This window comes from Herpailurus yagouaroundi, unplaced genomic scaffold (assembly GCF_014898765.1).
Source record: "Herpailurus yagouaroundi ecotype Mexico unplaced genomic scaffold, PumYag 180, whole genome shotgun sequence".
NCBI classification, from domain to species: Eukaryota; Metazoa; Chordata; class Mammalia; order Carnivora; family Felidae; genus Herpailurus; species Herpailurus yagouaroundi.
The window spans coordinates 6,945,705-6,962,386 of NW_024412411.1; the positions used below are offsets into that span (position 1 = coordinate 6,945,705).

Genomic DNA, 16,682 nt, shown 5'->3' on the forward strand with positions numbered 1-16,682 from the left:
CTCTACTGAAAACCTTCCATGTCCCCTCAGGGCTGCTGCTGACCAAGGAGCAGAGTGTGCTCTTTATTGTTAAAGCTTCCCGCATGCCTGGGTCATCTGGCTTTTAGAGATAATGGGGTGTTTTATTTGGTTCTATAAACTGACTAATTTATTATGAAGGACCTTTATTCAGAAAGATCTTAATTTTTTTTAATCTGCAAATAAAAAATACCGAAGAGAAATGCACTAACATTTTGGGTGGTTATTTCTGAGTGGTGGCGATGTGACTATTTAATTTTTCTTACTCTTCTCTGTCTACTATAAGCATATATAAATTATCAATAAAGGAAAAAACTTTATTTAAAAAGGCTAATAATGGGAGAAACTCTAGGACTTAAGAGAATTGGCCTTCTCTGTTGTTAATGGTTTTCAGACAGAAACCTGAAATGGCTCGTTGGGATGACTAGTAACTTCTTACCCAAGAAACAGTGAGGCCGAGTGCTTTCTTATAAACATGCAAGCTTAGTGGGGTTATTATCTATGCCTTTGCATTAAAAGAAGTGTAATAGAATAATCTTAGAAAAATACTTAATCTGTGAGCCTTGGTTTTCTCATCTGTAAAATGGTAACAATACCGCTTCTACCTGTGATTAGGTGAATAAGTGAGATTTATTTTTATTTAAAAAAAATTTTTTTAATGTTCTTTTAAATTTATTTTTGAGAGAGAGACGGACAGAGTGCGAGTGGGGGAAAAGCAGAGAGAGAGGGAGACACAGAATCAGAAGCAGGCTCCAGACTCTGAGCTGTCAGCACAGAGCCCGATGCGGGGCTCGAACCCACGAACTGTGAGATCATGACCTGAGCCAAAGTCGATGCTCAACGGACTGAGCCACCCAGGTGCCCCAGAGAAGTGAGATTTATTTTTAAATGAATTAAATATATAAGGCATTTTGCTAGGCATTGAGGATTGAGAGCAGATAGCCCTTGCCTATTTTAAGTTCAAACAGTAGATGGAAAAACAATTACTATTGTTTAATAGTAATTAAACTATTACTTTTTAATAAAAAGAGAGACAGAGCATGAACAGGGGAGGGGCAGAGAGAGAGGGAGACACAGAATCCCAAGCAGGCTCCAGGCTCCAAGCCATCAGCACAGAGCCCAACGTGGGGCTTGAACCCACGAACCACAAGATCATACATAACCTGAGTTGGATGCTTAACCGACTGAGCCACCCATGCGCCCCTTCCTACAAAACTACAGTAATCCAGACTGTGTGGTATTGGCATAAGGATAGCTGCATAGATCAGTGGAATAAAATTAAGAGTCCAGAAGTAAACCCATACATTTCTGGCCCACTGTGTTTTGACAAGGATGCCAAGGGAATCCAATGAGGGAAAGAACAGCTTTTTCAACAAATGGTGCTGGTACAACTAGATAGCCACAGGCGAAAGAATGAATTCAGATCTCTGACCCCTTATACAAAAACAATTCAGAATGGGCCAATCACCTAAACTTAAGAGCTAAACCTATAAAACATAAATTTTTGTGACATTGCATTAGGCAACAGTTTCTTAGGTATGACATCTAAAGCATGAGTAAACAAACAAACAAACAAAAACCCAAATTGGACATCACCAAAATTAACAACTTTTGTGTCAAAGGGCACCATCAAGAAAGTAAAAAGACAAGTTGAAGAACCGAAGAAAATATTTGCAAGTCATGTATTTGGTAAGGGTTGGTATATAGAAAGGACTCATAACTGAAGAACAAAAATATATATAACCCCATTTAAAAAATGGGCAAAGGATCTGAACAGATGTTTCTGAAAAGAAGTTAAACAATTGGCCAATAAGCACAGGAGAAGATGCTCAATATCACTAATCATCTAGGAAATGCAACTCAAAACCACAGTGAGAAACTACTTCATAGCCAGTAGGATGGCTATAATAATAATAATAATAAAAGACTGAATCATAAGTGTTCTCTGATGTGGAAAAACTGGAACCCTCCTGCATTGCCAGTGGGAAGGTAAAAAGATACAGATACCGTGTAAACAGTTCAGCAGTTCCTGAAAACGTGAAACAAGAGTTACCATATAATGTAGCAATTTAATTCCCAGATACGTAAGAGAACTGAAAACATTTCCACACAAAAACCTGTACTCCAATATTTGTTATTCATAATAGCCCCAGAGTGGAAACAATCCAAATATCCATCAACTGCTGAAGATAAACAAAATGGATGCATAAACAATGTAGTAGAATATTGTTCATCCATAAAAAGGAATGAAGTACTGATTCATACTAAAACATAGATGAAGTCAGGACGCCTGGGTAGCTCAGTCGGTTAAGTTTCCAACTTTAGATCTTGGCTCAGGTTCATGAGTTCAAGCCCTGTATCAGGCTCCGTGTGGTCAGCGCGGAGCCTGCTTGGGATTCTCTGTCTTCCTTTCTCTCTGCTTCCCCTCCCCCGCCCCCAACTCTCTCTCTCAAAATAAACTATGAAATAAAAAAATTAAAAAAAAAAAAACATGAAGTCATGAAAACATGCTAAATGAAAGAAGTCAGACAAAAAAGCTCACATATTATGATCCCATTTATATAAAATGTCCAGAATAGGCAAATCCTTACAGACAGTAGATTAGTGGTTGCCAGGGTCTGAGGGGAAGGGGAGAATGGTGAATAGTAATACTGAGCTAGTAATATATTGGGTTTCTTTTGGGGGTGGAGACAACCTTGTGAATATATTAAAGACCATTAAATTGTACATCTTGAAATGGTGAAATTTATGGCATGTGAATTATATCTCAATTAAAAAAACCAAGAAGAATGGTTTTTAAATGAAATTTACAAGAACTTTTGGAAGCCACTGCATAAGCACATCCAGATTATTAGAAGCGGCTGTGTCTCTGAGAGGACAATCATTACAAAGACGGATTCCTAGCCTTCTCTTCCTCTCTCGTATGCCTTTTCTGGTTGTGGGTCCATGTCTCTTTGGCACTATCCTCATTCTGCTTACAACATCTCCCAGCTAAAACTCCAGCCCTGCCTTCTGGATCAGTCTGAATCTGAAGCCAACTTTCCAATTTTCCAGAATTGAGCCAGCTTGCTTCTCTCTTCATTGTTGGTAAACCCTCGTTACCATCAAAATTCATCCTTAGGGGGGGAAAAAACTAGCCTTGAAATATAGAAAATTTACTTTAAACTAGAGACAGCACAGGTTCTAATCAGGTTCTAACATCATTAATCAAGTGCTTCCTCTTTTTTTTTTTTTTTTTTAATAGAGTAAGAGCTATTTGATTGCACGAGTCCATGGTGCAATTAGTGGTATCCTACTAGAAGGCAGTAATGCCAAAGAGAAAAGAAAATGGACATTTCAACAGAAAGATACAAAACAATTGCAGGGAAAAGCAAGAACATCTCCCCTGTTTTAAGTTTCAGCTACCTGTAACAGTTGTTCCCAGTGTTGGAGTTCAAGTATGCTGCTGCGAAGCTTGCTGATTTCCCAGAGTTTCTTTTAGGAATTTCTGACATTTCAGCGAGTCTTCAAATATAGTTTAACATTTCTATAATCTGTTTGTTTTAAAGACTGGCAGTCAAATAAGAAATAACTGAGAGGCAGAGTGGATGGAAGACAGGGCGGTACTTCTGTTTTCCAGGATAGAGGTTTGTATAGAAAGGAGTAGAGTATAGAGAGGTGGAGATCAGAGAGAGAGCACTGAGATGTGAGGACCCGTAGGAGGCAAGAGGGAAGGGGCCAGATGAGGGACACAGAAGGGATGTGACAAAAACAGGAGATGCCTCCTCCTTGGAGACATGCTGGAGAGAAGGACGCGTGCTTGAGTGTGGATAAAGTAGCTCTGAAACGGGCAAGAGGAACAACAAGGAAGCTATAAGTGGCCTATACTGTGAACTAGTAGGTTCCTAGTTAACCTGTCATTTGGATATGACTTTATGTTCTAAAATAATGCTGCAAATATTAGGTCACATCCCCTTAGAGTGTTCTTTCTCTTTGATTTTCATTTAGACTTGTAGGTCCTTAAAGAGCTCATGAAAAGTCATTAACGAGTCAAAATGAGACAGGCATTCATTTCACCCAACACTTAATTTAGCTTCACTAGAATATTCTCATTATTTTTTATAATTGTGCCTGTACTAAATGGTCCCAGCATAGTACACCAATTCTTGGTTTTAAAGACAAGAACTCTTCTACATCCTCTGGTCTCATAATCCGAAAGAGGTGTGGGCTGATAGCCATTCTCTAGATTCAGTAGACTCCAGTAGACTCCTTTAAATTCTCTCAAGGCTGCCACAGCACTGTCACCTCCACTTGACTGATTGTGTTTAAGTGAAATTTTCAAATAAACCACTGAGAAACATTGCAGCTGGTCATTTCTTGCCAGCATAGATCATCTTTCATTCCACTACGTGAAATTCTGATTTAAAAACTGCTTTACCTAAAAATTGCTCAGTAATTTTTTAAAGGAATCTCTGTGCCCAAAGTAGAGTTGAATTCATACCCCAAGATCAAGAGTTGCATGTTCCACCTCAGCTAGCCAGGTGCCCCAGTTAATCAGTATTTTTAATCAGAATTGTAAATAATGATGAATTCCACTAGTTGCTAAAAAAAAAAAAAAAAGAGAGAGAGAGAGAGTTCACCATTCACTGGCAATCTTGCCATACCCGAGAATTAATTAGGAAAATTTATCAAATCAACATTTGTAGAGGAGACTCATACTCAGGATTGTTGGAAGGGCCCCTTCAAGTCATCTGGTCTAACCAATTTTCAGATGTGTTGAACTGTTACACTCCTGCCAAGTGACAGTGCAGCCTAAACCCAAACATCCCCTACTGGTGAAAATTCACTCCCAAAGTTATTATTACAGAACTCTAAAAAAAATTTCCCATAGAATAAATGAAAGCTTTTGCCTTATGGCTTTTGCCCTCTGGTCTAGTTCTGTGCTCCCAGAGTACCACACAGAACAAGTCCAAGGCCTCTCTAATGTGTCAGTTCTCCAGAGGCTAAAGATAGAACTCTTTCGATAGATGGCCTCCTAACACTATAATTCACCTAGCTGGCATACAGCTTTAAAAATTACTCTGGGTGGGGGGGCACCTGGGTGGCTCAGTTGTTAAGCATCTGACTTCAGCTCAGGTCATGATCTCACGGTTCATGAGTTTGAGTCCCCCATCAGGTGAGCATGAGTCCCCGCCCCCCCTTCAGGTGAGCCCCACATTTCTCCCCCTCTCTCTCTTTCTCCCTCCCTCTCTCTGCCCCTTTTGGGATTCTCTCTCTCTCTCTCTCAAAAAAATTACTTTGGGGAAATTGATATTTGTAAATTTACTTTCTAGATAGTAGAGAACAATTCACCTGTTCCTTAGATGACAAAAATTTTCAGCCTTCATCAAGTATTATTGAAAATTCTTAACTTTTTATGTGCCACGAAGTTTAAAATAAACTAAGTCTGCAAACACATCATGCTAAATACATCAAATTATTTAAATTTTTTATTATGACAATTGACATATATTAAGTGAAAGAAATGACAGAAGTATTATAATAAAACATTTTGAAAGAAAAAGTTACACAATTAGGCCAAGAGCTATAAAATAGCTTTAGGCCTGGCTTATAACACCAAGAGTTCTGATCAGACTGTAGTGAGACATTGAACATTTCATTAACAAAAAATAATTGGCACCAGCCACAACATATTTTGGTTGTCACTTACAAGGAATATTATATTTAAACAACTATGCACTGCAATTCTAACACACTAGGTGTTCATACACTGCAGTTAACCCCTGAAGCTTTAAGCTACCAGGAATTCCCATATTTTCTATGCACAAAATTTACTTTGTGCATTATTGGAATCACATTTCCAGTTTTCAAATCTCCCCCCCACCCACACACACATGCAGTACATTATATGTGGCAGAGAGCACGTCAGTTTCCCCTATTTGACTAAAACAGCACGTTCCTGATTACCTCTCAACAGTATTATGCTAATCTCGGAGCTTCTGCTTTAGCTCTCATCTCCTAGAAACAAAATAAAGCATTCTGAGAACCTATTCCAGGAATAATTTTTTTTATGCATAGGAAAATAAAGCATTTCATATAAGCATGTCTGAAAATCCAAGAGGCATTTTGATCAAACGCTCCCCGAATCCCAGCTACTATTACTTTAAAACCAAAATGAAAATTTAACATATACCATTTACAAATTCTTATCTGGAATTTGTATTCTTCACCTAGAAATTCATGATTTCCAGGCATCACCTCTGAATGGATGATGATAGCAAAGAAACCGACAACCCCATGTTAGCTGACGATAGAGTAAGGTAGTTTAGATAGAAATTATGACACACCTAGACGAATTTAATTCTTTATGAGAATACATTTGTGCTATAAAGGTGAGTTATTAGAATGGTAAAATTATCAGATAGCGAAAAGTACTGGTGTCTTAATGAAAGTTGTGGTAAAATGTGCCATGTAAAAGAATGCTAGAATCAGCAACTCTACAAGATTTCAAAAATATGTTTCATCAAATGTGGAGAGAATTGGAATTTAATCTGATATCCCTTCCAGCAGACAAATACTCCTGTGGAATTAAGTCTACTGAATAACCACCAAATCAAACAATTCTAGGTTTTCCTTCTTTTACAGATTGAAAAGAAACCGAGCTTTGCCCCAACCCACTCCACCCATCCCAGCACGGGACAGTCCCTTTGAAGGTGTACACAGAACCTCCTGACGGGTTTGGGCAAGCTACAATTCAGATACCATTATCAAGAAGCTACTTTGCTAAGAGAACAAAACACCAGACCAACATTGAGAATACCCTAGTTAGGCATCACGAAAACCACGCACTATAATATGCTGTTAACTGCCAAATTGAGGCTATGATAGCTGTTCTGAAATTGAAAATTCATTTACACTAAACTAGATCTGTGTGTGCATGTCTACTTGTGTGTGTGTATATGTGTATGTGTATATGTGTTTGTGTATAATTTTCATGCAATGTTCTTAAAGCTTTGGAGACAAGGGTTATTAGCCTAATTTCAAGGCTTGTCCACATAGCAGTATTGACATGCACCAACTCTGCTAAAGGGCAGGAAAATGAAAAAGACCATGGCACAAATTTTTAAACAATTTTAGGTTTAATTACATAATGCACCTGTAGATGTTCTAGCATAAACACAATTGTAAAAATCTACATCCTATTTTAGGGTATTTTTCCACCTCCCATCCCTTAAAAGCTGTACAGTTATATAAAAAATGTGACTCTCAAGCAAAATAAACTTTTTTTTTTTTTTTTTTTGCAACATACAAAATAAGTTAAATGATTCAGAAGGCCTTGAGCCATTAAGTATCCCAATGACTGTTCTGGCCATCCATAAGCATGACAGGCAGCTCCGGGTCTATGACCAGAACTCAATAAATACAGGTCAAACAAAACCCCAAACACTTAAATTAGGTTTCTTTAGAAAGCGATGAAAGTCAAGAAAATATATAATTAGGGTTAACAATTCCATTCTTAACTTACATCATCCAGTGGCAAAATGAACAAGGCAGGTCACTCGGTCCTTAGTGCATTTACTAGCTTGTACCGGTTTGGCAAAAAACACAAATGTAGTTCCTTTAAATGTTTTTTTCTCATTCAAAATGTCTAAGGAGCTTAATTAATAAATTTCTACTCATCTAATAATTTGTTATGCCCTCTCGTATAACTTATGCATAGGATAGTTATATCTTAAAAGTTATTAAAATTAAAATAACATTTTCCTTAACTGAAATGACAATGTGCCAGAATTGGGGTTTGCAGCATTTTCCAGAAAGAAATGGTGTAAATATAAAATGAAAAAAAAAAAAAATTGAGCTTACATGACCAGAATGAAGGACAGAATCCATTCATGTAATCCTGTTCTAACCGATTTCTGAGAGGGTTTATCTGAGTAAAAAAAGAAGCATTGAGTTTACAATCTAAAGTGGTTATATACCAAGCACACTACAGTTTGGCTTATGAAGACTGCTTGCTTGCTGGGGAATGACTCCTCAGTATATGTTACATAGTTACTTAGCAATTCTTGGCACTCAAAAAAATGTTAAATTATCATTTAAGTTGAAGTGAAATATTTCAAAAACAGACTATTAAGTGTACATATAATAACCCAGCTTAAATACATTGATAGCAAAGGGCCTTGTCTTTCAGGATTGGTATAAAAATAAGAAAATCAGCAGATGAATTGCCACTTCCAAAGCAGGTTTACAGGTACACACTGGGAATGGTGGATAAAATAGGAATGGATTTTATTCTAACAAAGTTTAAGAACAATATTAAGCAGAGGACTAGATAGATTACAGCAGATATGCAGTCTTGGCATTCTTACTTCTTAGAGAACCAGGAATATTTTTTTAGAATGTCAAACCAAGAAGAGAAACTTCGCTATGTTTCTCTAGACTTTCTGCAATTAAATGTTCATAATTCCACATCAGTTACAATTATTTGTCTTATGTCTTTTTACAATGTCAATTAATGATTTGAAACTCACTTTTCATTTCTGCTAACATCTAAAGTATGTATATACATATTAACTTATATATATATATACATACATGTATGTATATTCTATTAAAAAAAAGATCTGGTCTTTGAATACGTGTTCTATAGCTGTGAGGCAATCATGGACCTGTTCCACTGTGTTGTTGAAGGGTACAGTTCACTTTTTCTAAATATTAGACTTACAGATTCACTGTGTTCCTTTCAGTCATATGGTAGAACTAGCTAATGGTTAACAACTCTTAACCCCACAAACATAAGCTAAAAAGGCATTCTTTATGACAAAGTAAATTCCATCAATCCCATTTAAAAACCGGTAACATTTCCCCACCATTTTACCTCTAAATAAGTACACGCCTATATATATTTTTAATACGTATACTTTGTTCAAATGCATATTATAATAGGGATGGGTCCTATCAACCCAAAAGTGAAAACTGGAGCTTATAATATCCTTTTAAAATTAACTTGTTTAAAAATTGTTTTTTTCAACAACGTCTTTAGCATTCGAAGTCCTTGGTTCTTTGGCAGGTCATATTAAAAAAAAAAAAAAAGACTATCAGTAGACATGAATTTATTCTAAATGCAACTCCTCTTTCTTCTCTGCATCTGCAACCTTGACCAGCTGGAAAGAGATGTGTCAAGGAAACCCAACCTCAGTATTATCAGGTATACTCTTGAAAATCTCTCTGCCATTATTCTCTAATAATGTGCCAACAACGGAGAATGTTTTACACTAAACACTATTTTGTCAACACAAGTCTACAAAACCAAAATGTGTATTTTCAGTCTGATTTCCTTTCATATATTTTACTTGAAAGCTTCTGCTTTGTGAAAATTTGGCTAGTTTTCAAACCTTTACGGAAATTGCAAACAAAATATCCTGAGTACTAAACAGCATCTCCCCTTAATACACGCGCTATAGATTGTGGAGTTTGACACTGGGAGTCCATCTGTATTTAAAAAAGATGAAAGTATTAAAGGGCTCTATTATATAGCAGCTATGATGAATCTAAATCCGTGGTTAGTACTCTAAGGATCCAGGATGTTCTAAACTCAAATGAGCCGCTTGCTTATACTCTGTCCAGTTCCTAATGACTGAATTATATCTTTGGATACAGAACAATGACTTTTTCCTAACATTTTTTTTTTAACTTCTTCAAAGCATGTTCAGGTAACATTTCAGTGAACACAAGACTCCATGAGGGACTAAATCTAGTCACCAAGCAGCAGAACTGTTTTTGAACTGTTCAACATTTAACCGCCCACAATTAATCTGTCTGCATAATAACTTATAAGTATCAGAGGCTTCTGCAGTCTTTGTAGATGAAACAGTTAATTGGCTTAATCAGAATGTAAGGTTAGCAGGCAGACATTCACTATCAAGTTCACAAACATTTAATTCAAGTTCAGTAAATTAATAGGCAGCAAAAGTGGTATCATAACCCATGTCAGTGGAACTATGCTAAATTGAATACTCAGTCTTTGCTCTAACAATGACCTTTTACTCTGCAGGAGAAGGGTAAAAATAACTCCTTATTTCACATTAGGCATCCTGTAAAATAAATAATCTACCCATCGAACACTTCTTATCGCTTGCTTAACTATAGAGTGGTGGAAGCAGGAGCTGGTGTGTCCAGAGGTAGAGACAGGGTACATGGGAATTTCTACACGGTAGTGGCTTTACCCAGCTGCAGGACTAAAATGGTAGAGGAAGAATGGCAGGAGAGGCCACCTGCACATTCTAACCACTTACCTTGCACTAGTAGGAATTCTTGTATTGCCTGCCTGTTAGACAGTTAAAAAGGCTAACATTCTTAACTGACTTTCAAATAAATGAACAAACCTGGCTAGAAACGAGGCCTGGTAAGTGAGTATGGTTCCTTACATAACCCTGCTCTACTGTCTGTAAATGTTAAGCCCTTCCCTCCCTTCCAGTGGAACATTGTCTCAAAATAAAAATCACAACTTGCTTGGAACCACATGCTATTGGTGCATCCTATTTTTAGGCTGCTTTCATTATTTTATTTTTTATACAGATACATATACATTGCTAGAATCAAAGCAAAAATATTAATGGGCAGGTACTACAGAACTAAAGTGAAACAAAACAAAACAAACAAAAGAACCAACAAATGAAAAACAACAGCTATAAACTTTCAAGGCCAAAAGATAAGACTTCAGGGCAACACCTGTTGAGGAAGGAAAAGGAGTATAAAGTTTCTAGAGAGGTATTTATAATGCAAGTCTAATGCCAGCTTTGTAATAATAAAAAAGAGAAGTGCTTTACTATACACTGACTAGCACATATAATGCTTAATTTGGAAAGAAAAATTAACAAAGTTCCTTGGGCCAGCAGCAGATATGTGTGTCTGTTGCCGGCAACAGACACAACACTGGAACAGAAAAACCCAAATCCCGGGGCAAAAGTATTCACAGAAGTAATGGCTGAAGGTTTCAGAATTTGACAGGCAAGGTTTAATCACAAGTGCTACACTTTATACAATGTTATTTATGGCTCTGCCTGAAATTTTACAGCTGTAACAGTAATAAGACAAAGTTCATATTTTAGTGTCAATTACATGTTAGATATTTAGTTATAAACCCCTTTTTTCTTGAAACAAAGGGCTCATCTTTCATTAAAGCATTGAGATGTTTGAAATGGATGTCATGCCTATTAAGTATATTGGCGGTTCTCAATCAACTGTTGGTCATGTGACTATTAATGAATTTTAATAGAAGTCTAATGGCCAAAGGCCAAAACTACATTCAAACCCTGCTAATATATCCAGGCAGATAGGAAATTCCAATGCACACACATACATACACACATATACACACACATACATGCTAAAACTCAAACTAAAAACCTCCCAAAGGAACTGCTTTGTTTGTAGACTTCAATTTGAAGTAGATACTAAGGGCAAGAATAGACCAGTTAAAATTCACCTGAAAATCCTTTCCCCATTTCAAATGTGCTAAAATACCGCTGTCAGCTTAGCATCTCTTCATGTATGTTATGTATAGATGTATTTCTTTCAAAATGGGCTATTTCAGATATTTAAATATTAAGTGGCCAGAAGACCAGAGTTACACTATCTGCAAAGTTTACAGTCCACCTGGGCCTAAAGAAAGACCACATTTGTATCACTAATAACTCTTCATTGATAGTATATTAGATTAGAGGCCACCTCATCACCACTGCATAAAGCTGTTTAAAAAAAATTTGCTGCTAGCACAATCTGGTTGTCAAAGCTTCATTATACATTTTACTGTACAAATGTTTTTCAGATGATTTTTTTTTTTAAACAAGGAACTCTGCTATAACAGAAACTCAGGTTAGAGTTTTTAATGATGGTACTTTCTCCATCTCTTCTTTATTAAGTGTGGTTATCTCTGATAGTAAACAACCTGATATCATGGATGCTGTTACTAAATGATGTATGTATGATGTTATCTACAGTTCTCAAACTGCAACAACACAGACTTGAACTTTTAAACAGTCTGTTAATCATCATCTATGCCATGAATGTTTAAATATAATATATATTTAATATGAAAAAGCTAAAGCACAAGTGCCTTCTCCCACCCCTAATTCTGTTTTGGGCCCTCACAGATTCGGAATGCATTCTTATCCACCCTTTTTCACAAAGTCAGGAGAGCTCAGGAAATATAAAGTCAAAAATATACAAATCTTTGTTGTTATTATAATAAGATTTTTTCCATGAATGAAATTACCAAGGACCATGAACTTGGAAAAAGAAAATCAAAAGGAATTTACAGCAATTATTTATCTTCAAAGTTCAAAACTGGTCACTTCACAGAAAGACTTCAGGGTTTGTTGAAATTTTTCTTCTAAAAAGTCATTCTGTAGTGGAGTTTTCTAGGAAAAATAAAACAGCTTTTAATAACTGGCCCGCTGGTGTGAGAGCTACCGTGGAATAAATTAGCACAAAAATGGAAAAGAAGTCTTATAACTGTTCACTATTACAGACATAATCAACAAGGTCAGTCACTCTTAAAAGCTCATCTTCCTCCTCTTCTGGTGCCCCTGCCTCCTGCCCACCACTTGTCCCATTGGGGGCCAGGCTTGCACTGGCTGTGCTGTTGTCCTTGGGGGTCTGAGGCTTCTCAGTTGGCTTGCCAATCAAGTTCTCAATGGCTTTGCCAGGACTCTGTCCATTGGTGGAAGGCAAGTCCACTAAGCTATAGTCCAAAGGGCTCCCCACTTTGCCTACATTTTCAAAGTCCTCTTCCTCATCACTGTCTATCCGGTAGGGCTTCTTGGTGCTCTCTTGTTCTGAGGGCAGGACCCTGGGCTGGTTGTCACGGGCAGGCTGATCTGCATCTCCATGAGCGTTGTCACAACTCTCCTCCTCATCTGTCTCGATCCGGTGTAGCCGTTTTCGGGATGGTTTGCCTTCTTCCTCATCTGCTTCTGAATATTCATCTGTGCTTCGACCCCGCTTTCGAACTGACCGCTTTGATTCTTTAGCTAGCTCATCATCTTCAGAGTTCTTGGACATATAGCTCTCTAGAATAAACAGCACATTTAAGCCATCGACACAGTTAACCATAACAGATTTAAGTAATTCTCCTTTTCCTCCCCATAGTCAGCCCATGTCCTGCTTTCAAACTTGCTCATAAATCTGTATTTCCCTTCAAACCTGCCCTGGTTTCTCTCTCCTCACAGGTCTATAACAATCCATGGTATGATCCACAGTGTGCTTTTTAACTAAGATTTTAGGAAAGAGGAGAACCAGATAACTTAATCATGGCCCTTAAATTAAATGGAGATGGGTGGGGGGGGGGTAACAAACGGAGAAATTACTATCCACTAGCCCTCAAATTATGGAGTCATGTAAACAAAATGATAAGGAAAGATTAAACTGAGCACCCAACTCTGGGCATCTGAAACACTGTGCTAACAACTCCTAACTCATGTTATTAAATGTCCTTGATAGTCCTGAAAGGTCTTCTTTCCTTTTTCTGTACCTACATCTTGGTGGCCTCATCTAATCTCACAGCTTTGCATCTATATGCTGATGACTCTCATATTTGTTTTAGGCAACCTCTAAATTCCACACTCATGTATCAACCTGCCTACTCAACATCTATGCTGGAATTTTTTAAATTTTTTTTTTTCAACATTTATTTATTTTTTGGGACAGAGAGAGACAGAGCATGAACGGGGGAGGGGCAGAGAGAGAGGGAGACACAGAATCGGAAACAGGCTCCAGGCTCTGAGCCATCAGCCCAGAGCCCGACGCGGGGCTCGAACTCCCGGACCGCGAGATCGTGACCTGGCTGAAGTCGGACGCTTAACCGACTGCGCCACCCAGGCGCCCCTGGAATTTTTTAATTAATTAATTAATTAATTTTAAAGTAAGCTTCAGACCCAGTGTGGAGCCCAACATGAGGCTTAAACTCATGACTCTGAGATCAAGACCTAAGCTAAGATCAAGAGTTGGATGCTTAACTGACTGAGCCACCCAGGCATCCCTATGTGCAATTTCTAGACAGGCATCTGAAACCTAACGTGTCCAGAACTAAGGTCCTAAACCTCTGCCTCAAACCTGAACTGTTCTGGTCTCCACCATCTTAGTTACTGGCAACTCTACTGCAATCACTCAGTCATCTTTTGATTGCTTTCTTTCTGCCATCAAACCCAACAATATATCCTTTGAGTCTACCTCCAAAATATATCCATTATCTGACTGCTTTTCACCCCTTTACTACTGCTGCCCTAGTCTCACCCACCATCATCTCTCACCTGGCCTATTAACTGGTCTCCTAGATTCTGTCCTTGTCCCCTTAAATTTATTCATATCACAGCTGCCATAGCAAATTAAAACACAAATCACTGCTCTGCTCAAACTCCTCCAATTACTTCTGCTCTCACACAGAATAAAATCTGAAGTCTATACTATACAATGGCCTACTGTACTATCCAATATGGTAGCCAGTAATCACATGTGGCTATTTTAAATTTAAATAAAATAAAAATTAAAAATTTAGTTCCTCAGTTAAACCAGTCACATTTCAGGTGCTCAAAAGCCACATGAGGCCAGTGGCTACTATATTGAAGAGCACAGATAAAGAATATTTCCATCACTGCAGAAAGTTCAACCGCATGGCACTGTTCCTCATCAAGGGTTGGCAATTTTTATTTTTATTTTTTGTAAGGGGCAGGCCCTACAGTCTCTATTACAACTACTCAACTTTACACAAAAGAAGCCACAGATAACATGTAAGAAACAATGGGTGTGGCTGTCAATAAAACTTGATTTACAAAGTCTTTATTTATACAAACAGGTGGGCCATAGTTGGCAGACTACTGCTCTTCATGATCTGACCCCGCTGATCTCTGTATCATCTCAAGCTATTCTTCCCTTCACTCATTCTCCTTCAACCACCCTGACTTTGTTCCCTCAACAAGCCAGGCACAGACTTGCCTCCAGCCCTTCACATTAGTTGCTCTGACTATATCACTCTTCTTTCAGATAAATGCAGGACACACACCTGACATTTTGTCAGGTCTTGACTCAAATGTGGTCTTCTTAGCGAGGCGTTCGTATGGTACCCTGAGATCCCAGCTACTCTCCCAACTTCCCTTGCTCCTTTATTCTTCTCCACGGCATTTATCGCCACGTAATATAAGACAGGTTCTACTTATTTATCTTGTTCATCGTCTCTGCCCCTAATTAAAAGAAGAGTTACACACGGGAGTGAGATGTTTTGGCTGTTCACTCTTCTGGTCCCAGTGCCTATAACAGTGACTAGTGCAGTAAGTATTTTCTAAAGTTGAATTACTGAATTTATGTTTGTCTTTAATGACACATGAAGAAAAATATACACAATCAGATGTTTACCTCCTTTCTTTAGCCTCTCATGTCCAAACTTTTTTTCCCTTTCTTTCCTGACTTGGGCTCAAACTTAATGGATAAGGATCTTTGGAATCTTCAAAATAGGTGATAAATAATGGAGAATTAAATAAATCAAAGCAGAAAGGGGCATAGGTATTGGAATAATTTAAAATGAACTTGGGAAGCACTCTGGAATAACCATAAGACTAAATGGATATCACAAATTCATATTTTAGAGCTTTTCCTACACTGCTGCTCTAAAGCACAGCAAAAACTATTAAGAAATAAAAGTTACCAACTGAAGTTCATGGTCAGGGTGGAAAGACAGCAAAAACCTGTATCTGAAGCTCTTTAGTTATTCAGGGCACAGGAGGTTATTTCAAAATGAGGGCTGTGAATAATTAGGGGAGCCAAAGAAATCTTGCTCAGATAATTTTCTGAGACTCTTCTATTTCAATGAAAAATTTAATTATTACAATGGAGATGTTAAAAATTGGTATCTTATCAAGTATCATTTATTTAAAGTATAAAAAGTGACCCAGCAAAAAAATAACGGGTTTTGTCTCAAAGATCTGAGTGGCTATATTGAATTTCTATGAAATGGTACAGAACTGTAATCCTTACTTTATAGCTTCTACTTCTGCCTTGTGCAAACTTCTGTAAACTGGAGATCTACTCCTTACCTTCACTCTCTGAGCTGGAAAGCCTGCGCTTGTGAACTCGTCTGATTTCTTTACCACGTCGTAAACTCTTCTGGGAACCATCACTTTCGGAATCTTCTTTGTAGTTAATTTGTCTTTTCTGATTCCTCCTTGACCGCCTTCGCCGAGTTTCTACAAAATCATCACTAAAATCATCGCTAAAATCACTTTCTGTTAAAAAAAAAAAAAAAAGGAAAAAGAAGTCGAGTACAAAATTTAAGTCTATTAAATAGAAATGTAATTAGCTTAGGTTATAAAAATATAAAGCTATTAAGGTTCAGTAGTAACATTTTTAAAATCAATCAGTTATTGTAAGTTCTCTCTCTTTTTTTAATGTTTATTTTTGAGAGAGACGACAACAGAGCGCAAGTGGGGTTGGGGCAGAGAGAGAGGGAGACACAGAATCCAAAGCAGGTTCCAGGCTCTGAGCTGTCAGCACAGAATCCCAAGCGGGGCTCAAACTCATAGACTGTGCGATCATGACCTGAGCTAAAGTCGGACGCTTAACTGAATGAGGCACCCAGGTGCCCCTCCTCTCTCTTTTTAAATATTTATCTTTGGGAGAGCACAAGTGTGGGG

General features: G+C 37.7%; 1 protein-coding gene across 2 annotated transcripts in view; it reads right to left on the bottom strand.

Annotated features, from left to right (window-relative positions):
* Positions 1–5,468: 5,468 nt before the first annotated feature.
* RSF1 (remodeling and spacing factor 1) overlaps positions 5,469–16,682 on the bottom strand; it is a 163,586-nt gene continuing 152,372 nt past the window's right edge. For both annotated transcript variants that reach the window (XM_040489460.1, XM_040489459.1), the window contains exons 15-16: positions 16,086–16,274; positions 5,469–13,070 (exon numbers count right to left, since the gene is read on the bottom strand). In XM_040489460.1, the coding sequence (XP_040345394.1) occupies positions 12,508–13,070; positions 16,086–16,274 (752 nt within the window). In that variant the 3' untranslated portion in view covers positions 5,469–12,507. The remainder of the gene's footprint in view (positions 13,071–16,085; positions 16,275–16,682) is intronic.